The 23,730-nt window shown below is 38.4% G+C and overlaps 1 protein-coding gene across 17 annotated transcripts in view; it reads left to right on the top strand.

Annotated features, from left to right (window-relative positions):
* PTPRD (protein tyrosine phosphatase receptor type D) overlaps positions 1-23,730 on the top strand; it is a 1,183,295-nt gene that overhangs the window by 1,064,195 nt on the left and 95,370 nt on the right. For 7 of the 17 annotated variants that reach the window (XM_052700441.1, XM_052700448.1, XM_052700445.1 and 4 more), the window contains 4 exons: positions 4,861-5,448; positions 5,886-5,983; positions 6,856-7,115; positions 11,091-11,181. In XM_052700441.1, the coding sequence (XP_052556401.1) occupies positions 4,861-5,448; positions 5,886-5,983; positions 6,856-7,115; positions 11,091-11,181 (1,037 nt within the window). Of the gene's footprint in view, positions 1-4,860; positions 5,449-5,882; positions 5,984-6,855; positions 7,116-11,090; positions 11,182-23,730 lie in introns of all 17 variants that reach the window. The other 10 variants (XM_052700439.1, XM_052700447.1, XM_052700444.1 and 7 more) reach the window with 2 other exon arrangements.

Genomic DNA, 23,730 nt, shown 5'->3' on the forward strand with positions numbered 1-23,730 from the left:
GTGACTTGTGCTTTAAATTCATTTTTAAAAATGTATGTTGTACTAATCCAAGCAACATCTATGTCCAGTTTTATCATCTGTCTTGAAAAAATCTCTATCTTGAAGTCTAGTTGCATCTCAGATTGGAACACCCGGTCATTACTCTTGATATGTGCCAAGCTTCCACTCAAACCTCCTCCTTCCTGAATTCTTGTGGTCTGAAAATAATGATGCATACTTCCCAATTTCATGTGAACTTGATTGAGTAAAAGTAGCACTTAATCCAAAATCTTAAAATTCAGTATCAAATTTACATAAACACGGTTACCTTAACCATGACTTTATAGACATAAGTATAGGCTTTGCAAAACCGCCTGTAGAACTTGAAACTCCTATGTATTTTCCTCTCATTGATAATTCATGGTTCATTCTTGTAAGATCTCTGATGTTTCTTTAGAAAATTAAACAAATCCTGAAATTCCATGGAACACTAAGTGACTGGAAACCAAGAATCAGACATACTTTTAAATGTCAGTCATGTTACACTGTTCTTGCCATTTGTTTCACCTTGTGGATAAGTAATCCCTATTTCTTGTTTCTGAAGTAAAAGCTAGTTACCGTTTTTCTCCTTCCTATCTTCTAGTTTATATCAGCATCTTTGTTGTTACAACCTGCTGTGGTTGATCCCACATTGTATTGAAAATTCAAACGTAGATAATTGAAAAGTGAAATATTACATACAGTCAAAGAATTTCTAGCTCACTTGCTTTCTGTGATAATTCATCACACAGAAGGAATAATGCATTAATATCGGGGCTTGTGGACTTGAAGTAAAATCTCCTTTTTCAGATTCCATTTTATTTTTACTTCTTTTTTTTTTCCCTAAAAATTATATGTTTACATATTAAAATAAAAATGTGACGGGTCTAACTTTCTAGTCTAGTTTTAAAAGTATAAATCATGTGCAGATGTATAAATATATAGTATATATGAAAGGTGAATATGTGTTTAAATGTTTACCGGACAAGCTTATTATTCAAGACTTAAAAGCAGTTATTCAGATAAAAACTAACTATTCATCTGATCCTGATCAGTAATATAAATTTTCATTATTAGACAGGAAAAAGTCACTGAATGTAAATATCTACATTATGGTAACTGCAGTTATTAGTAAAGTTAAGAGAGCTCTTAATATTTTCATTGCAAAGTGTGTTTTTATCTTCTATTCATTTTCTTGTCATGGTATTAAAAACTGAATGAAAGAAAAAATATTACTGAACATACTAGGAAATCTAAAATTATTAGTGAAAATTTGATATTATTTACAAGATAATGACAACAAAGAAGATATGACTTACTTATCAGTGATATCACACAGTTTTTTCCTGGACAATTAATTCAAACTTTAAATTTGAGTCTCATAATGCAACTTCTTGCCCATTATGTAAAATTTGCTCTCTATACTGCACAACAGTCTTGAAAAAGAAAATAAATTCTAAAAAGAGCGTGTCCAGCACGTCAAGGGAGGTGATCCTTCTCCTCTACTCTGCCCTGGTAAGGCCTCATCCCGAGTACTGTGTCCAGTTCTGGGCTCCCCAGTACAAAAAAGACGGACTAAAGACATGGAAAGAGTCCAGAGGAGAGCCACAAAAATGGTGAAGGGCCTGGGGCATCTCTCCTATGAAGAAAGGCTGAGTGAACTGGGTCTATTTAGCCTTGAGAAAAGACAACTGAGAGGGGATCTAATCCACGTTTATAAATATCTGAGGTGTGGGGGCCATAGTGGTGAGGCCAGTCTCTTTTCAGTGGCACGTGGAGACAGGACAAGGGGAAATGGACATAAGCTGCAGCATAGGAAGTTCCGCATAAATGTGCGCAAGAACTTCTTTACGGTGAGGGTGACGGAGCACTGGAACAGGCTGCCCAGGGAGGTGGTGGAGTCTCCTTTGGAGATATTCAAGTCTCGCCTGGATGCCTACCTGTGCGACCTGGTGTAGGGAACCTGCTTTGGCATGGGGGTTGGTCTCGATGATCTCTAGAGGTCCCTTTCAACCCCTACAATTCTGTGATTCTGTGATCTGTAAAATATCAGTGTTTCAAAAAGATCACAGTTCCTTTTTCTGCCTCATTTGTGTGTGTGTGTGTGTGTGTGTGTGTGTGTGAAAGAGGAGGAAATATTCATGGAGACAGTTGGCATAGAGCATAGCAGCTAATGGAAACAAGCTATTATCTTACTTTATGAAAGGCAGCTTGAATATTCCTCTAATGGCAGTACTATGCTGTCACAACAAGCTAATGTAATAACAGTGATATGGATGGATGGATATGACTGTGATTTGGGTGGCAACTTGCTACATAGTTATGAAGGTTTACTTCAGTAAGTCTGAAAATATATTTTTAATGGACATTAACTTCATTTAGAATTTTTTGCAAATTCAGGGATTGTAATCCGAAGAAATTTCAAGACAAGGCAATTTCATGACACTTTTATAAGTAAGATTGTACAGAATCCTGCATTTTTCTCACAAGACATTCACAAATGTTTCTACTTAAAGAAGATACTAACTGCATGTTATCAAGGAATAAAAAAAAGAGATCAAAATATTTTCTTTCTTAATCATAGAATAATTTGAGTTGGAAGGAACCATAAAGATCTGTTCCCATTCTGCTGCCCTGAACAGGGACGCCTTCCTCCAGATTTGTTTGTTCAGACTCCCATTCAACCTGGCCTTAAACATCTACAGTACTGAGGAATCTACAAATTGTCTGGGCAATGTGTTCCAGTGCTTCCCATCACCAGAGTGATGAATATAATTCTTATATCTAATCTAAATCTACTCTCTACACATTGTCCTATCACTACATGGCCGTGCAAAAAGCCCCTCTCCTGCTTTCTTGTGGGTACCCTTTAACTACTGGAAGATTGCTACAAGAGCAGCCTTCTTTTCACCAGGCTGAATAATCCTAACTCTCAGCCTGCTCTAGCCATCTGATCATCTTCATAACCCTCCTCTGGTCTCATTTCAACAAGTTCATGTCATTCTCAGAGTTCTGTCTATCAATTCTATGATAAAGATCATATACTTCTCAGAATCATATAGGCTTCATATTAAAATTTTCAAAAATGTGTACATTGTTATTTACTACTTAAATCATAGCGTGCGTTTTAATGTTCTTTGTATCTTCTGAGCAAGCATTAATTTCTTTATCTATACATACTATCAAAGTAAAAATTAACTTTAAGATCCACCACTGTGGGGAGAGGAAATAAAGGCAATGTATCACATTAATAAATCTCAACTTTCAGTATTGTTTCTTATAGAAAGCTGAACGAGATATTCTATATGTGGACTCTTGTTCTCTTTTGTATACTGCAGTAGTTTCAATAATAGTTCTACTGCAGAGACAAATATAGCCTATTAACATCCTTCATAGCCTTTCCTTTGTTCAATGAAGGCTCATAATAAAATATAGTAGAACTGGACAGAGTTTTATTTAATGGAAGTGAAAAATTTCTAGGAGTGTATCTGCAGGTGGGTTAGGCATTTAAAAGGAAGGGTATTTGGAAAATTTGTAAAAAACTAGCTAGAATTCAAGATCAAGTAGAAGCAATGTCAGCATCAATTTTAGATATAATGAGGAAAGATATTTTTCTCAAGCCATGCTATGCCATTCTTCTGTCCTTGCTCCTAATAAATTTTGGAGTGGAAGTCAGAAGTTCTGACATTAGTTCTCTGACATTCAAGCAAATCAGACTCTTAAAAATAATTACACTCTCAAAAAAAAGTTTTAATGTCTAATGTGGGAATCAGAACTCGTGGTGCAACAATTGCATTCACATGAGAAAGATTCAAATGTTCTTTAAAATCATTAGTCATCATGGAACACTATTATCGTGGCAGTACTACTAAAAACCACTCGTATTTCTTGACCTGTTAGATATTGGCACTCAGTGAACAAGAAATATCTGTATACTAATGGATTTGCTCCATCATCAAATATTTAATTGTAATAGAAACATATTTTTAAAATAGAAATATTTCATTAATATATACATATGAAAACAAATATAAATAATTGTTTGTTTGTTCATAATTATATAGCAGAACACAAACAGTTAATGAAATAAAGTGATACCATATGAGCTGTAGAATACCGTGTCACACATCAGCAAAGAGCAAATTTAGTCCTCTAAATTGAATGGGCCCACTGCATTTATTGTCTGAACCTTTTTAAAAGATGAATCAACAGTTTGACCTCTTAGGCCTCAGTTACAGATTTGAACCTATCTGGTGTGCAAGCATAAAAGAGTTTCCTGTATAGTTGCTCTTCTCCAGAAGAAACCCAGTTCAAGTGCACAAAAATTTGACTTTCTTCCTACAGCATTTTACCTTTTAGTGGTAAGAACGCTGTTAGACAGATTAACAGACTTTTAATTTCCCTATTGTTATTACTGCTGCTACAGGAATGACAGATATGTACCTTGGATTATTTAAATTACTGCTTATTGCAATACAGTTGTATTTTTTAAATAAGGACAGAGACATTCATAAGAAGATGTTTGTTTGAAGTTTTACTTCTTGATTGATGTTTCTAACTCCTGTGCCTCTTAATGTTCTCTATATTTATAAAGGAACAGTACAGTATTTAGAATGATAAGTGAAGGATACAATGAACAGTAGATGACTTTATTATCATAGTTCACTATACTATATGACTCAGTGGTGCAGGAGGCAGACATTATTTCTTTCAAAGGTCACTATTTGTGAAAGGAAGAATGAGGAAAGAGAAAATTATCCATATTCCCGTTAAAGCTAGCCTCAATAACTTTATGTGCAGTTCTGTTTCTATTTATCATCTTTAAATAACCTTCTGCTACAGTTCCAGGCAAACCTCGTCTTGTGATTAGCCACACACAGATGAATACAGCTCTAATTCAGTGGCACCCTCCTGTGGACACCTTTGGCCCGCTGCAGGGTTACCGCCTGAAATTTGGTCGCAAGGATGTGGATACATTTACAACCATGGAGTTCTCAGAAAAGGAAGATCACTTCACAGCTACAGACATTCACAAAGGAGCTTCTTATGTCTTCAGGCTGTCAGCTAGAAATAAAGTGGGCTTTGGGGAGGAGATGGTTAAAGAGATTTCTGTTCCTGAAGAAGTACCCAGTGGATTTCCTCAGAATCTCCACTCAGAAAGCTCTACTTCTACGTCAGTTCAATTAACTTGGCAGATGCCACTCTTGGCAGAGAGAAATGGCATTATCACCAAATACACCATCTTGTACAGAGATATCAATGTTGCTTACCAGCCAGTAGAACTCCCTGTTGTTCCTGCTGATACCACTATGACACTTTCTGGCTTAAAACCAGATACCACATATGATGTAAAAGTACGTGCCCACACAAGCAAAGGGCCTGGTCCATATAGTCCAAGTGTCCAGTTCAGGACACTACCCGTGGATCAAGGTAGGATTTGTCTGCTTATGGCGTTGACCTTTAAAGGAGTATCAGTCTTTGGATATCAGTGTTTTTGAAGCTGTAGATAAAACTACTGACCGGCCCATTCATAAAAATAGGTTCAACAAACACAAAAGGTAAAGTATGTAAATCTTAATATGTTTTGGATGCCTTAGAATTCAGTTGTCCTTTGCCAAACAAGTTCTGGCTAACATCTTCACAGTTTTTACAGGTAAGGAGAAGGTACATGTTGGATTATCATTAGATAAGAGTGAGAATGACTTAGAAAGTAATATTTACATGTACGTGAACAGGTAGGAGAACTGAATTAATTTTGTTTTTTTGACCCAAATGGAAAGCTAATACGTCGAGGTAGCTGTGGAAATATGACAAAATCTAAACTCCAAGATATTGTTTACATACAAAATTTCCTTTTTTTCCAGCAGTGTTTGCAAAAAATTTTCATGTTAAAGCAGTAATGAAGACTTCAGTTTTACTGTCTTGGGAGATTCCAGAAAACTACAACTCAGCTTTGCCTTTCAAAGTAAGTTGCTTTTTATTTGATAGAAAGTAAATAGGGAAATTAGAAGCTAACATTCAACCACTTAAGTACTTTACTGAATTATGTGTATTGGTTTTTGGTGTTTTTTTTTTTTTGTATTATAATATTGAAGAATGCAAACTAATCAGCAACATTGACCCAAGCTGTTAAATTAAGTCCTTTGGCTCTATGAACTTCTTGTGGTAATGTTTCCAAGTCAGATTGGTGGTACTTGTTATGCATGGTATGAGCATCTTGCTAATTTGTGGTTCATTGCAATCTATATTTTAGACTGAACAATGAAAAGAGAATAGTTTTCTTTTCACTATTTTTATGACCATGAATTCCTTTTGACTTTTCATCTCCTCAAAATCGTAACAACTTATTTTTGAACTCTGTTACTCCACTGAGTATGGCATTAAGATAAAGAGACTAGATCCAGATCTCAGTTTGGCCTTCATCACTTCTATGTGACTATTCATGACTTGTCATCTCAGGAAGTGGCCAGTAAAGAACAGTACTTTATGAACTAAAAGATGCTAAAACCTTTCTGAATATGAAGTATGACTGAAGTAAAGAAAGGTACTTTAAGAAAAGTGTGCCTTGATATAAATAGTTGATTTAAGCAAAGCTACTGCTACCTGAGTAAGTGAAATTGGACTTCAGCAGTGCTTACTCTACATTAATATAGTGCATTTTTTCCTGCATACAAAGAACATTTAACTGCTGTAGTGAATTTAGTAGTATCCTAGAACTTAAACTGCCACTCTGAGTGTCATTTTAAATTTATAGCGAGGCAAATTCCTGAATTAATTGAGATATCAGTTGCCTTCCCTTAGTAACAAAAATTTCACTGGACTTATACATTAACTTAGATCCTTTATGATGACGGCAAAATGGTGATGGAGGTTGATGGACGTGCCACTCAAAAACTGATCACTAACTTGAAGCCAGAGACATCGTATTCATTTGTGCTGACAAACAGAGGGAACAGTGCTGGAGGTCTTCAGCACAGAGTGACAGCAAAGACTGCACCAGATGTGCTTCGCACCAAGCCAGTCTTCATTGGAAAAACGAACTTAGATGGCATGATAACTGTGGAACTTCCAGAAGTACCATCAAACGAGAATATAAAGTGAGTGACTTGATGGCATTGATAATTATTACTATTCTGCTAAGAAAAACTGGACATATAATGGTGTACCAGAGCTTTCATCCCCCTAAGAGTATGAAGTTCAGCTATCTGAACTAGAAGTATTTGGACTAACAGTGAATATTAGTTTATCACTTAGCTGAGTATGTAGTAAATTCTGGTTGGATATATAAGTGGCAAAAAATATAAAAAATATATTCTAGTTTCTAGTTTTTTCTTAGACAGTTTTTTCTTTTTCTCTGTTAATTCCAAATAGTAATGAAGCCAGCTGTGTTTAGAAAAATGTATCCTCATGTACAGAATGGGTAATCTATCTGTGTAGGTTTGTGCACCTGCACACGAAATACTAGATCTTATTCCAGAATTGTGTGGAACTATGAAGGGCTGTTATTGCACTTAGGTTATTTCAAGTGATTTCATTATGAAGTTTGTTTGTTTGTTTGTTTTTAAGACAAAAAATTCAGATCCTCTCCTCTAGTCTGTTTAAAAAACAAACAAACAAACAAACAAACCAAAAAAAAACCAGCAGACTTGGCTGAATGATTTGACAGAGTTTGTAGAGGTTGGTTGCATTTGGGGAGAGAAGGTGCTGGGAGATTTAGAAGAAATAGGACTTAAGAGCTGACAGAACTGTGTGAACAGGTATCAGAGAAGACAAAGAAGATTTGGCAAGAAAACACGAAGCACTGTACAATCAGTGGGTGTTGCTGTTATTGCTGGTCTGTAAAGATCCCATCTGTAATGTAAAGGACATGGGGAAGAAAATGAGAAAATCATTAAAAATTGTTGGAGATTTCACTTGCCTTCTCTTTAGTGCATTCCAACTGGCAGCTCTTCAGAATGTTGCTCTCCCTTTTCATTACTGAGTGAGAATTTTGAGGCAGGTGAAATCCTGAAATAAATGACTTTGAGAAGTAAAAGGATGAAAACCTGAAAAATGTAGCCATTCGTATTAGATTGAGTAAGGTTTGGTCAGTAACAAATGCAGCTAAGGAAGACTGAGTCAAAAAAGATTTATGAGGCAGAGCATTCGCAGAGGAACAACTTGCAGTGTTGTTGGTCAGACAATAGAAGGAGATAGCAGTGGAATGAGTCAATGGTCTTTCTTATATGTAATATAGCTTAATATAGAAAAGCAAACAAAAAAATAGTGATGTGTCCTAGGAATAGCATACCGATGCACCTAAATATTGAAAGGAAAATTCTGTCATGTTTAGACATCCAATGTTTGCTAGAATATATGAAATTATAGGGATCTTGTAGGGGAAGAACAACTTTATTTAAAAAACAAACCCCACTGTAACTATTGCACAATTGCTGATCTTTTTCCTCTATGGGTACATTATATACTAGTGGTTATATTCATCCTACACTGAGAATGTTTCAATGATACTAATTACATTGAAGATGAAACAGTTAATTATTTGCCCTAAAGGATTATAGATGAGATGATAGATTATATGAAATTGAGATAGATCAATGAATGAGATTGAGAATAGTGTTTTAAGAGTCTTTAAAACTTACTGAAGAGAACAGAAGTAATTTTCATTATCTTAGTGTTTGATGATGATACAGAGTAGAAACTTAAGCAGAGACCACAATGTGCTTGGTCAGATGGATCTCACAACGGAAACATCAAAGCAAAAATGTTTTTCTTTTTTCTTTTTCTTTTTCTCTTTTTCTCTTTTTCTTTTTTCTCTTTCTCTTTTTCTTTTTCTTTTTCTTTCTCTTTCTCTGTTGCTCAAGATGTTAATATGAATAAATTCTACTTTGGAAACACTTCAAGAAAAATATATGTTTATAGGCAGGGAGTTGTATAATTCCCCCAAGATATTGTTTCTTTTTCTGCATTTACATTAGAACTGGCCAATTGGACTACTTCTGATACTGGCATGAATTAAGAGAAATCTAGGTTACTTATTTGCCTTAAATTTTTAATTATGAAATAGAATTTTCAATCCTTTAATCTGGTTTCTAGAGCTACAGCCTTGGATTAGCAACACGTAGAAATTCCATAGGTTATTCATTTCGAAAAGGCACTCTGTTTTTTTTTTTTTTCAGAAAATTCTCAGCACGGACAGGTTTGCTACTTCCACATTCCTAAGCATTTCACAGTTTTCATTCCTACCCCCCAGAGTTACTATAAAACATCTGCATACTGCAAGTGTGACCTGCAGACACTGATTAAGAACAGCACCCATTTATTAATTGGTACAAGATATTTTAGTTCAAAGTACTCCAAAATGCTGTCTACTAATATTTCTTCAGGCCTGATTAAGTTTAGAAGAATATTACTTCAGCCACTGAGTCCAGTATGTCTACTCCTAAATTACAGTTTGGTTTGTCTTCTTGTCATTTCTGAGAAATTCTTCTTATAGTTTATTTCTCATCAGTTTGATAAAAACCAATTTTGGGGGAAAGGGAATAATTAAATAGAAACTGTTGAAGAAATTGAATCCTTTGGTATCCTGACTTTGGAGCAGGCAAGCAATCTGTGATGGTGACAGAAGGCATCTTGGGAGGCAGATCCTGGAAAAATTTTCTCAAAATCAGATGTGAAGACAAAAGTCACAACCTGTGGGGTGAGGGGGAGAGGAAATATCAACAAGGAAGAGCTATTTATGTCATTTGCAATTTTTTGCGTTAAAGAGGAAGCATTTTAGAGCCCAATTAAACTTCTTTTAAAATTTTATATTTATTTATAACATTTTTACTTCTCTTGTTACTCCACAAGAAATCTTGACAGATTCCTACTTAGGGTCCTGTCATATCTCTCAATCAGATAATTTCAGAAATGTAGTTATACATCTACATCTGTTAGAGCATTGCATTTCTAAAAATAAATTTCTCAAATTTCTTAACGCTATTGAGTGTTAGGAACTTAAGCATTTAGAACAGTAGCTAATAATACAGATTGTTGTTAGATTTATTTTAAAGGAAATTGCTTTAGTTAAGAAGAGAGCATTAAAATGAACGAGCTAAGTTGTTTTAGACAGGGCAAAGTTTTGATTAATTGTAAGACAAGTCTTTTTCTTTAGACTCCTCCTTTACTTACTAAAAAATAAATAAATGAAAGGAGGAAGGAGGCAGGAATAGAAAACACTGTTTTCCAAGACCAAGAGACACGTTCTTAATGATCTGATTACTGGAAACAACTTCTTTCCTTCTCTGAGGTAATGAGTGCTTGAAGTCTTGAATAGCATATTATACCATCCTGGATTTCATGCTGTTGTGATTCTACTATTTCTTTAGTCACATATGAAATTTTTGGTGGAGAAATAGGCAGAAGTGGAGGAAGGAGTGCAGAGGAAGCAAAATATTTTCAGAAAAACTTTGGAGTGGAAAATATGTGGGAGGATATGTGAATCCTAGCTGTAAAGAGAACATACATCTATGACTGTGAAAAGAATACTTAAGTAAGAAAAGCTGATGGCAGTTAATACTCAAAAGTGAAGAGATTGTGTGTGGAATGCGTGAATTTATGATATGTAGTTTTATTTTGTTATGGTAACGTTATGTTACCATACTATTCAAATTTTACATGAAAGTGGAAAAAATGCGATAATGTTTCATTTTAGGGGTTTGAATTCCTTTATGTTCGTGCTTTTGTTTGTTTCCACATTAGTGGTGGTAGGGCACAAGTGCCCCATGGGTCTTGTATTTCAAACAAAATAATAACCTGCAGTCAAATATGCAGTCATTTTTGGACACTGTAATTAAATTTTCCTACACATATTTCTATGTTCAAATGAAAAGGCAGGTAATTAGTAGTATTTTTTGTTAAATATTTTATACCAAAATTTGTTTTCAACGTGAATATTTACAAATATGTTTGGAAGGCTGGAATATTTCTCAGTGTGCCTGGCAGTTTTTATGAGCCGCTCTGACCAAACATACTCCATCAATTTATTTTCCTTTTCCTTCAGCCTCACTTTTGTCCCACTCTTTCTTTTACAGAGGCTATTACATAGTTATTGTGCCTTTGAAGAGATCTCGTGGAAAATTTATCAAACCATGGGAAAGTCCAGATGAAATGGAACTAGATGAGGTACTGTGTATTTTCATTGTCTTCCTCTCCTTTTTTAAGGAAACGATCTTATTAGTAGTATGCGATTAATTTAGTAGTTTAAGAAGTTTTGGTTGCCAGAATATTTTGTGTTTATATTTGAATTAGCCTCTGGGGACTGAAACAAAGTTCAAGTTACTCAAATTAGAAGACATTACAGACGTTAAGTTTCAATAAAGCACACAAAGTGTCTGATCTTTGTTGGCATTAATATTTTATTCTTTTTCCTATTGTGAAGTGTAATGTAAAAGTGCAGGAGGTGAAATGAGTTGTCAGAGAAAGCTTAATCACCAGTGATATGAACTCTAATAAAGGTCTGGTTCATTAGTGGAGTGTTTGCTAAGCATAGAACAAATGTTAAATTGCATTTTGCACTGCAGTTTAACATTTGACCTTCTTCCTTTGCCTTTACCTGTTTCTTCCTCATATTGTAAGGCTGCTGATGAGAAGATTTTACACTATTCTCCATACTACTGGCAGAGTGTGCTCAGAAAAAAATGAATCTGGAAAATATAATATTGTGTCATCATTTGACACCACAAATGACATTTCTTTGAAGAATGGAAATCTTTTCACCCTTGTGACAAGCTGAGTAATACTAGAAATCTATTCTATTATTGATAGGATCAATAAACCAGGAAGTTTAGTGTCAGGATCCAGTCCAGTCTTCTGGTATGGCAATATGGTACGATCTAAATTGTACTATTCCAAACTTATGGATTGAAGCTGTTATTTATGGTTGTAAAGCTCTTCTCAGAGTTGCAAATGAAAGCCAGTTATGAAAGAGGTAATGTTACTATTGCTATATCTAGCTGATATTTTAGATCCCATTTAGGTGTCATGGTAACTTGTACATATGGTTTCTAGCTTAATGATATTTTTATTTGATCACACTTTTTCTTTTGGTGAATTCAGGACTTTTGAGTTACAGAGAAGCTTCATCATGTACAAAGTCAGGAATTCAGGAATCAAAAGGGAGCTAGGAGCTTTGGAAGAAGGGGCAGGCAACTGAAGGACTACAGAGCTGCTGTCAAATTTTGTAGGAAGAAAACTAGAAGATACAAAGCCCAGGTGGAACACAATTTGGCTAGTGTAGCAAAAGATGCTTTGATAAATACATCAGTAACAAAAGGAGAAATAAGGAGACTCCATCTTTTATTGGATGTGAGGGGCAACACAGTGTGAACAATGAGGAAAACAAAAAGTTTTCCTCGGAAAAATTTTCCTCAGTCTTTCTTAGAAAGGACAATTGTTCACAGGATACTCAGACCGTTAATTTGTAAGATGGTGAGAGGAAGAAATATGAAGAAAAATGAAGTCCTTAAAATACAGTGGGAAAGTGTAAGTTAACTCCTTTCTGTTTTGAATATTCACAAGTCTGTAGGACCAGGTGGAATTTATCCACGCGCACTGAAGAAGCTGTCAGAAGCACTCACCAGGCATCTTTCAATAATTTATCAGCAGTCCTGACTAACCAGGGGAGTCCTAGTTGGCTGAAGATTGATGAATGTGATGCCCATCTGCAAGAAGGTCAGGAAGAAAGATTCAGGAAATTACAGTCCTGTCAGTCTGACCTGAGTACCCAGGAAGGTCACGGAACACTTCATCTTGAGCTCCATCTCACGACACATACAAAACAATAGCAGACAGCATGGGTTTCTGAAAGTCAAGTCTTCCTGACTAGCCTCATCACTTTCAGTGACAAGATAACTCACTTCATAGATGAGAGAGTGTTGGTATTGTTTATGTCAGTCATAGTCTTGCACAGTATTTTCCTGGAGAAACTGGTTACTTATGGTTTGAAGAAACGTACAATTGACTACTTGAGGAATTGGCTAGGCGGTGGGTCTCAAAGAGTTCATTCCATTTGCTGGGCACTCACCACTGGCATTCCCCCACAGCTCATTACAAGGCCATTTATTTATTTATTTATTTATTTACATTTTTATCAATGATCTGTGTGAGAGAATCAAGTGCACTCTCAAGTTCACAGAAGGTACCAAGTTTGGCAGGATTGCCAATCTGCTTGAGGATGTACTGATGCAGCAGTATAGGCTTGGGGAAGAGCAGCAAGGAATTTTACTGGTACAAAAGGACCTGGGGATGCTTTCTGGACAGTAGCTGATTGAATATGAGCCAGCAGTATGCCTATGTGTACACAAAGGCAAATGGCATCCTGGTTTGAGCAGTCAGCAGCTCTAGTGGAGTGATAGGCCTCTGGCACTGGTGAGACCACACCTCTAATACTGTGTTCACTACAAGAAGCCCATTAAATTGCTTGAAAGTGCAGAGAAGAGCAACAGGGATGGCAGAGAACTGGAAGATAAGTGTCATGAGGAGTATCTGAGATATCTGGGTTTGTTTAGTCCTCAGAATAGGAAACAGAAGGGGACGTCATTGCTCCCTACATTTTTCTGAAAATACATTAATGGTGAAAATAGTGGGGGTCTCTTATCAGGCAACAACTGATAACATCTGAGAAATTACTGCTAGCTGCAGAAATAGAAATTTAGATTGAATGTTAGGAATTTCTTCACAGTGATTCTGTATTGAAACAGTCTGCCCAGGGATCATAGGATGGTTTGGCCTACAAATGATCTTAAAGATCATCAAGTTCTAAAAACTCCTGGTCAAGACTCAATCCAATCTGGCTTTGAATGTCTTTTGGGATATGGCATCAACAACTTCTCTGGGCAACATATTTCAGCACCTCATCAGGTTTCAGACACTAGAAATTGAAAGGAAGGTAAGTGGGGAGGCAATGGAAGATCTGCCTACGATGGAGCCTAAGGCAAGGTGGTCACCCCCATGCCTTCAGACTGCCTCTATCAGGAAGGGTGGTTGTGGTGGGTGACTCCCTTCTCAGAGGAATGGAGGGCCCCATATGCAGACTGGACCTGAGCATCATGAATTGTGCTGCCTTCGTGGAGCCTGGGTTAGTGACATATGCAAGAAATTCTCTAAGCTGGATAGGTCCAATGATTATTTTCCTTTACTCATAGTTCAGGTTGGAAGTGATAAAACTGATCAGAGAAGCTATGAGATATGAAAAAAAGATTTCAGGGGTTTGGAGCGTTTAGTTCAAGGAGCGGGAACTCAGGTGATTTTTTGTTCTATACCTTCAGGGGCACTGAGGGACACGGAGTGGACTTTGAAAGCATAAGGAATGAATAATTGGCTCAGAGGCTGGTGTTGAGCCAGAAACTTTGAGTTTTTTGATCATGGGGCAGTTTACTCGGCCCCTGTCCTGTTCATCATGGAACCCACATATTTCAAAGGGGGCAACAAATCCTAATGCAGAAGCTAGCAGGGCATATCGAAAGAGTTTTAAACTGGCTATGACAGGGGAAGGGGACAAAAGAGGCCTCACAAGATATGAGCCCAGGGGAACAGTGCTTGAGCTGTTAGAGGGTTAGGCAGAGGACTCGGCTGAAATGAGTCTACGCTAATACACACAGCATGGGCAGCAAGCGGGAGGAGTTAGAAGCTATTGTGTGGCAGGCTAACTATGACGTAGTTGCTATTACTGAAACATGGTGGGACCACTCCCATGACTGGAGTCTTTGATGCTTTGATGGATGGCTACAAGCTCTTCAGAAGGGATAGATGAGGAAAGAAGGGTGGTGGTGTAGTCCTTTTTATTAAAGACTGTTTTTATGTTGAAGAGCTTGGGGTTGGGAATGATAAATCTGAGTGTCTGTGGGTAAGGATCAGGGGGAAGGCCTGTAGGGGTGGGGGTCTTTTATAATTAAAATGAAGAGATGGATGAGGCATTCTATGAGCAGCTTGTGGAAGTTGTGTGATTGCCAGCACCTGTTCTCGTGGGAGACTTCAATTTCCCTGATACATGTTGGCAGTATAATACAGCACAGAGGAAGCAGCCCAAGAGGTTTCTAGAGTGTGTTGAAGATAGCTTCCTTATGCAACTGGTAGAAGAGCCTACAAGGGGTGGTGCCCTGCTAGAACTGCTCTTTACTAACAGAGAATGACTGCTGGGAGATGTGAAGGCTGGGGACTGTCTTGGGCAGAGCAACCATGAAATTGTAGAATTCTCTATTCTGGGAGATATCAGAAAGGAGATTAGCAAAACTGCTATCTTGAACTTCAAGACGGTGGACTTTGACCTGTTCAGGATGCTTGTACCATGGGTCCCTTGGGAGTTACTCCTTAAGTAAAGGGGTTCAGGAAGCCTGGACACTCCTCAAGATGGAAATCCTAAAGGCACAAGAACAGGCTGTCCCTGAATGTCATAAGGCAAGCCATAGGGGAAGAAGATTGATATGGATAATCTGAGAACTATTGTTGAGACTCCAGAAGAAAAAGAGAGTCTATGTCCTCTGGAAGAAAGGACAGGCTACTTAGGAGATTACAAGGAATTTGCGAATGTATGCAGGGAGGAAGTTAGGAGGACAAAAGCCCAACTGGAACTCAGATTGGCCACTGCTGTAAAAGAGAATAAATCATTTTATAAAAATATCAGTAAGATAACAGTAAGAAAAGAACCAGGGAGAATTTCTATTCTTGATACAGCGGGGAATGTGATCACTGAGGATAAGGAAAAGGCTAAGGTCCTCAACGCCTTCTTTATATCTGCCTTTAATAGGCAGATCAGTTATCCTCTGATAAGTCCAGGGCACTTTATGCCCTGATATGGAAATCAGGGATGCTATGCATGCTATATGCTATGATTCTGGTGGAGACAGAGAGACCCTCCTGCATCTGGACTGTCACAAGTCCGTGGAACTGGACAGGCTTCATTCTGGGACGCTGAGGGAGCTGACGGAAATGATTGCCGAACCGTTCTTGACCATATACCAGTGCTCCTGGTTATCTGGAGAGGTCCAAGAGGATTGGAGGCTTGCCGATATGATTCCCATCTACAAGAAGGGGTGTAAGGAGGATACAGGGAACTACAGGCCTATCAGCCTGACCTTGGTACCAGAGAAAGTTATTCAGCAAATCATCTTGGGTGAGATCACATGGCATGTGTGTGGGGACCAAGGAATCGGGCCCAGCCAGCACAGGTTCATGAAATGCAGGTCGTGCTTGACCAATCTCATCTCCTTCTATGGCTAGATGACCAGCCTGGTAGATGAGGGAAAGGCTGTTGATGTAGTCTACCTAAACTTTGGCAAAGCCTTTGACATAGTCTCTAACAGTATTCTTCTTGGGAAACTGGCTGCCCATGGCCTGGACAGGTATACCCTTCTTTGGGTAAGTAACTGGCTAGAGGGCCGTGTCCAACAAGTAGTGGTTAATGGAGTTAAGTCTAGCTGGTGACCTGCTATAAGTGGTGTCCCGCAGGAGTTGGTACTGGCACCCATCTTGTTTAATATCTTTATTGATGACCTAGGTGAAGAGATTGAGTGTACCCTAGTAAGTTTGCAGATGACACCAAGTTGGGAGGTAGAGTCTATTTGCCTGAGGGTAGGGAGGCCCTTCACAGGGATCTAGATAAGTTGAATTCTGGGATGAGGTTCAACAAGGCCAAGTGCTGAGTCCTGCACTTTGGCTGCAATAACCCCATGCAGCACTATAGGCTTGGAAAGAGTGGTGGATGACTGTGAAGAGGAAAGGGAGTTGGGAGTGTTGGTTGAACATGAGCTGACAGTATGCCCAGGTGGCCAAGATGGCCAATGACATCCTGGCCTGCATTAGAAATAGCGTGGCCAGTAGGATCAGGGAGTTTATTAACCCCTTGTACTCAGCACTAGTGAGGCTGCACCTTGAGTACTGTGTTCTGTTTTGGGCCCTTCACTACAAAAAAGGCATTGAGGCCCTGTAACATGTCCAGACAAGGGCAATGAAACTGGTGAGGGGGGGAGGTCTGGAGCACAAGTCTTATGAGGAGCAGCTGAGGGAACTGGGATTGTTTAGCCTGGAGAAGAGGTGGCTCAGAGGAGAACTTACTGCACTCTACTACTACCTGAAGCGACGTTGTGACGAGAAGGGGTTTTGGCTGCTTCTCCCAGGCAACAAACAGAACCAGGGGAAATGGCCACAAGTTGTACCAGGGCAAGGTTAGGTTAGACATAAGGGAGAACTTTTTCTCTCAGAGAGTGGTCAGGCACTGGAATGGCCTGCCAGGGAAGTGGTGAAGTTGCTGTCCTTGGCAATGTTCAAGTGGTACCTGGATAAGGAGCTAAAAGATATGGTTTAGTAACTTCTGTAGCAATGGTGACGAGAGGGCAGTTGGACTAGATGATCCTACCAGTTGTTTCCAACCTTATGATTCTATCACCATCTGAGTGAAAGACTTCCTACAAACATCTAATTTAAATCTCCCTTTTTTGGTTTTAACACATTCCTTCTTGTCCTATTTCTGTGTTCCATGTAAAAAAATTATCTGCCTTCTGACTACTAGTTTCCCTCAAGAGCTCAAGGACATAATGTCTACCTAGAGCCTTCTCTTCTCTCTTTCAGATTCAACACAAGGCCAGCTGCCTCAGCTTTTTTTTTTCCATAGGTGTTTTAGCACTCTGATCATCTTTCTGGTCCTTCCCCAGACCTGCTCCAATAAATCCATGTCTTTCTTGTGCCCCAGATGGGACTGCATGAGCAGAGTAAAGAAGGGCAATCAACATCCTCTGCCTGCTGGTCACCCCTTTTTTGCTGCATCCCAGGATGCAGCTGACCTTCCAGATCCTGAGCGCTCACTGCTGGCTCACATCCAGCTCTTTGACCATCAGAACCCGCAAGTCCTTTTCCACAGGTCTTCTCTTAATGAGTTCTTACCCCAGTCTGTACATATATCTGGGATTGCCTTGACCCAGGTACAAAACCTTGCATTTATCCTTGTTGAATCTCATTAGGCTCATGTGGGCCAATTTATAAGCTTATCCAAGTCCCTCTGGATGGCATTCCTTCCTTCTGTATCAATTACACCACTCAGCTCAGTATCATCTGCAAACTTTCTAAGGATGCACTTAATCCCACTATCAAAGTCACTGATCAAGATATTAAAAAGCACTGGTCTCGGGATGGAGCCCTGGGGGATACCACTCATTATCAGCCTTGATCTGAGCATAGAGCCATTACATGGTTACAGCCAGAGAGTTGTGGTAAATCAATTATTTATCCAATGAAAATAAAAAAAAAATCCATGTATCTCCAATTTATAGATAAGGATGTGATGCGGACCACATCAAAAGCCTTGTAGAAATCTAGGTAGATAGCATCAGTTGCCCTTCCTTTGTCCACTGATTCTGTCACTCCATCATAAATGGCCACCAGAATGGTCAGGCACCATCTACCCTAGGCTAAGCTGTACTGACTGTCTTAAATCACTTCCTTATCATGTATGTGCCTTAATATGGCTTATGAGATGATCTGCTCCATGATCTTTCCAATCATGCAGGTAAAGCTTGCCAACCTCTCTTCTTCTACCTTTCTCAAAAAATGGGAATGATGTTTCCCTTTTTTTCCACTGGAAACTTCAGCTAACAACTAGGTTTTTCCAGACATGCTAGACAGACATCTTGGTGACTGAAATCTCCCATCAGGATAAGAGGCTGTGATCATGATGCTTCTTTTAGCTGAATCAAGAAGCTCTCATCAACAGGCTTTCCTTGATCAGATAACCTGTAGGAGACTGACTACGAGTTGTCCCTTATTGGCCCAGTCCCTAATTTTAACTTGTAATCTCTCAATGTGATCATGGCTGTTACTCAGAGACAGCGCTTCACAACTAGTTTCTCTAGTACAACTCAGTTTTTTTTCCTGCTTCTTTCTAAAGTTACAGCATTCTCTAGGTCTTTTGTCTGTCATTTAGAAGCCTATCCGCTTCCCCCACCAAATATTATTTAAATCTCTTCTGATCTGTCCAGACAACTTCCTTCCCAGAACGTCATTGCCCCACCTAGTCAGTTGCATCCCACATGACATCAGCATGTTTGACCTCTCAAAGGCATGTCTAAGATCACAGAACCCAAAACCCTAAGCATGGCATCATCCATGCAGACAGGTATTCAACTGTTCCTCTTCCTTCTCTCTCAGTCTCAGTCTCCAATCATGAGGACTGAAAACAATGCTAGTTGTGCTTCTAATCTCTTCAATGTAATTCTAAGTAAAACATCTTTTAATGTTTTATTGTTTTCTTCTCAAAGCCTCCTGTGGTCCCACTTGAATGAGTAGACAAGAATAGTAGTCAGCTGGCTTTACCCAGGTGACTTCTCTTGATGTCTGAAAAACAGGCCCCAAGCAGACAGTAAACCTCTGGGGAGATTATCTGGATGGCAAACTGGGAACTCACTACCCGTCAGCAGAGAGTTCCCAGTTACCAAGACACTTCTTTTTGGTGGCACTGAGGTTCTAATGTCCCCCTTGTCTTGCATGTTATTTTGGCCTATCATCTCAAGTTTAGAAGCCAGTTTTAGCTTCCTCCCTTTGCAGGAAGCTAATACAGAACTATTAATCTGCCTGTGCCACTCAGTGCACAACATTAAGCATTAATCTCTCACTCTTAATACTGGACATTTCTCAGGATGGTAGTTTCTTTTTGCAACTTGATCACTTGCTTTAAAGGTTCATTGGAGTGAGAGTGGGAAGTGGGACTTCCGGATCCCGGAGTTCCTTTCAACAGAAGCTCAGGAAGACTGTGACTCCTAAGTCTTAGTTTCTACCTCATCTTGGTTTTTCCAACTGCTGGCCACCATATTTGTTTCAGTAGAAGTCTCCTGCTTACTTTCTCCAGATGAGAAAATAACTGTCTACTTTGCTCCCTCCCTGTGTGAACTGTTGTGCTACACCCTGTTTTCCCACTGTATTCACTGAGGTCCTGGTTGATTGGACTACCTAAGGCTTGTCTTTGTAGGTGTGGAGGTGTTATGTCAATGCTGATGGCTTACCCATATCTTCTTAGCTACATGCAGGAGGGCTAGTTGTTCAAGGTAGTTCTCTTCTCATCCTGGCACTCCTTGATTGCAGGATCCTCCTCACCCACTGCAATCTTCTGCTTCACCGGAGAACACACCTGCACTGGAGCTGATCATTTCAAAGAAAGACTAAAACAAGAAATGGTTTGGATTGGAAGGGACTTTAAATTTCATCCACTCTAATTCCCATGCCATGGCAGGGATACCTTTCACAAGTCCAAGCTACACAAAGCCCCATCCAACTTGATCTTGAGCCCTTCCAGGCATGAGTCACCTGCCACTTTTCTGGCTAGCCTGGTCCACTGTCTTACCTACCCCTAGAGGCAATTAAGAGTTATACATATGTTATGTTGGCTGATATGATGTAGTAATGGGATTTGGTAAATGGGGTTAATGGCTGGATTTTATAATCTTAGAAGTCTTTTCAAATCTAGATGTTTCTGATTCAGTACACACACTGATGTCAAGACCATCTGCAAGCAGTGACACTTCCCATTGAACAGATGCATATTACTTTCAATGTTTACACCAAAATACAAAGAAAAATATGTTCAGAAGCCAACACTACCGTAGATACCTTTCAAGTTATAACACACATCTTTGACTGATAATGGTATGTCCGTTTCCATTTTTGATTAGAAGAGTCTAAGAAGAAAAATCTACAGCAATAACAGAATTCTTAATCAGAAGATGAAGAAAATTAAGTTGTTTGAAGGAACGCATTTTTGTTGCTGACTCTTTTAATGAAGCGTGTGTTATGTCTTGGCAAGTTTCATTTATGTGAAAATCCAGTGTGATTCAAATACAGTGCTTACTTCGATCCATTAACATCTTCCCTTAAAAAGAGTTGGACTGTAAATGCCATCAGTTCATGATTACAGTCCTCAGTGACATCAAATACAGTTTAAGAGTGAAACTCTGCTGACAATATACATACAATAATGGGAAACTGATTTAATATCACCATTCACTTCTAACATCCAAAGATATTCCATACCATTAACAGATTGAAGGATAGACTCCGGATGACATTGAACTTTTTGACAATTAAATTCTATGGATCTGTGTTGCTGATTCTCATAGCAAAGGGTCGTTTTAATCATCCTGCGAGTTGTGGTGCATTAATCTGTATAATAGTTTGATAAATAGCATTTATTAATTCAGAAATATTTGGGTCAGGAAGGGCTGTTTCCCATTTTAACTGATATAATTGAGACCACATTGTAGAATTAATGGTGGAAGAAATAAGATATGCATTGACTGAAAAATGACATTTATTTCTGATAAAGAATGAAAGCCCTTGATATATCTCTTACAATCATGCCAATATATATAGTACCTATTTGGTGTGCAAAAAAAAAAAAATTGCAGCCAGTCAGTGTTTGTATTTCACATTCCCTCATCCAGTTTGTTACCTAGAGAACTGTTTTTCTTCCTGCTTTAGAAAATATGAAATATATAGAGAGTCTGATAGTGATAGGACAAGGGGAAATGGCTTTGAACTATAAAAGGATAGATCGGGGTTACCTGTTAGGAAGAAATTTCTTTTTCAGAGATTGATGATACACAGGAACAGGCTGCCCAGAGAGGCTGTGGATGCTCCATCTCTAGAGGTGTTCAAGGCCAGCCTCATCTAGAGACTGGCAACCCTTTCCACTGTGGAGGTGGGAGAGGGTGTTTGCAAAACTTGGTGATCTTTGTGGTTTCCTCCAACTATCCATTCTATAATTCTGTATTATGCTATTTCTGAAAACACTGGAAAGCAGAGGCCCAGTAAATAAATTAAGAGAAGTAACAGCAGCAACAAACCATAACCACAACTATCTGAGCAAGTAGTTCTCAATGGTTAACAGAAGATACTCATGCATTGTGTTTTTAGTACAGTCTCAGATATAAAGATAGTGTCAGAAAAAAAAAAGTCAAATAGATTTTCCAAACGAAGTATATTCTAAATGCTTTGCTTAGATTACCTGAATAAACATCTTAACTGAAAACACAGTTCTGGAATTTTAACTCAATTGTGTAGCTATCTACTCAAAAAAAGCTCTCCAGCCTCATTTCATATACCTAATTATTTTTTTTTCTCTTGAATCTCCATTCTTTAAATAAATTAAAAGAAGCAAGGAATCCTAAAAGACCATAAAATATAATGTATCTGAATATTATTTATCTAAAAATAGTAGCTAAGGTAGTTCTTTTTTATAAACTAGGAATTCCCCGTTATTTCTCCTTCAAGTAGATGCCATGAAAGTAAATGAAATTTAACAAAATACATAGTGCAAGACATAATATTACAGCACAGGATTGCTTTAGATTTGTAAGCAATAAAATTTAAGTAAATGCCTGCATGTTAAGTCTTAAATCAATTTAACAATTTCTGTGAAGTCTTGATATAAAAAAACACAGGGGATATATGTGCAAATAATACTTGGCAGCAACCTCATCTGTATACGAAACATGAATGAGGCCAGAAGTTCACCTAAGGTCTATTCAGTCATGTGTAATTGATGTCACAGATGAATTTTTTACCTACACTTACCTAAGTTTAGCTGGACATAAGTAATGAATAAGAATTTTGAGGGTTTTTTTGTTAATTTGCCAGTTAAACAGATTTTGGTTTACTCAAGCCAATTAAGTTCTGTCAGTCATAGCCAAAACTTACTTTCTAATTACTTCAAACACCGCAACAGATTATTTCACCATTTTTAGTTGCTAAATATATGCATTTTATATTGTTAATACAAATGCAAGACACATTTAAGATAAGACATCCTCATTCCCCTTATAATTTAATGTACTTTTGATTTTAGTACTCCTTATGTTATTCTTTTTTATGAGTAATTTAAAGCTCATACCATAAATGTGGTGGCCAACAAGAAGAGGGAGGTGATTGTCCCTATCTACTTGGCTCTTGTGAGGCCCCATCTGGAGTACTTCATCCAGGCCTGGGGCCCCTTATGCAGAAAGGATGTGGAGTTCTTGGAAAAAGGGTCCAGAGGAGGGCCACTAAGGTGATCAGAGGGCTGGAGCACCTCTCGTATGAGGAAAGGTTGAGGGAACTGGGATTGTTTAGCTTGGAGAAGAGAAGGCTCCAGGGAGACCTCACTGCGGCTTTCCAGTACTTGAAGGGAGCATATTAACAGAGAGGGGAACAACTGTTTATGAGGGTGGATAGGGATAGGACAAGGGGGAATAGTTTTAAACTGAGACAGGGGAGGTTTAGGTTAGATATTAGGAGGAAGATTTTTACACAGAGAGTAGTGATGCACTGGAACAGGTTGACAAAGGAGATTGTGGATGTCCCCTTCCTGAAGGCATTCAGGGCCAGGCTGGATGGGGCTCTGGGCAGCCTGGTCTGGTGGCTGATGACCCTGCACGTAGCAGGGGGTTTGAAACTGGATGATCATTGTGGTCCATTTCAATTCAAGCCATTCTATGATTCTATGTTCAGAGCAACCTATATATAAATATCACTTTATTGCTTTCTGAATTTATACCCATCTGTTTCAGGAGACTTCGGTGTAGTTAGTTCAGCTCAGCCTTCTTTCTAAAAGATGGCTTCATACAAATACATTCTTTTAAGGGCTTTTCAGTACATTTTGATTGGTCTTTGCCTCATGTTGTGACCTTAGTAACAGTGCCTACAATGTAAGAAGCT

Source organism: Tympanuchus pallidicinctus, unplaced genomic scaffold, assembly GCF_026119805.1.
Source record: "Tympanuchus pallidicinctus isolate F22 unplaced genomic scaffold, pur_lepc_1.0 scaffold4, whole genome shotgun sequence".
NCBI classification, from domain to species: Eukaryota; Metazoa; Chordata; class Aves; order Galliformes; family Phasianidae; genus Tympanuchus; species Tympanuchus pallidicinctus.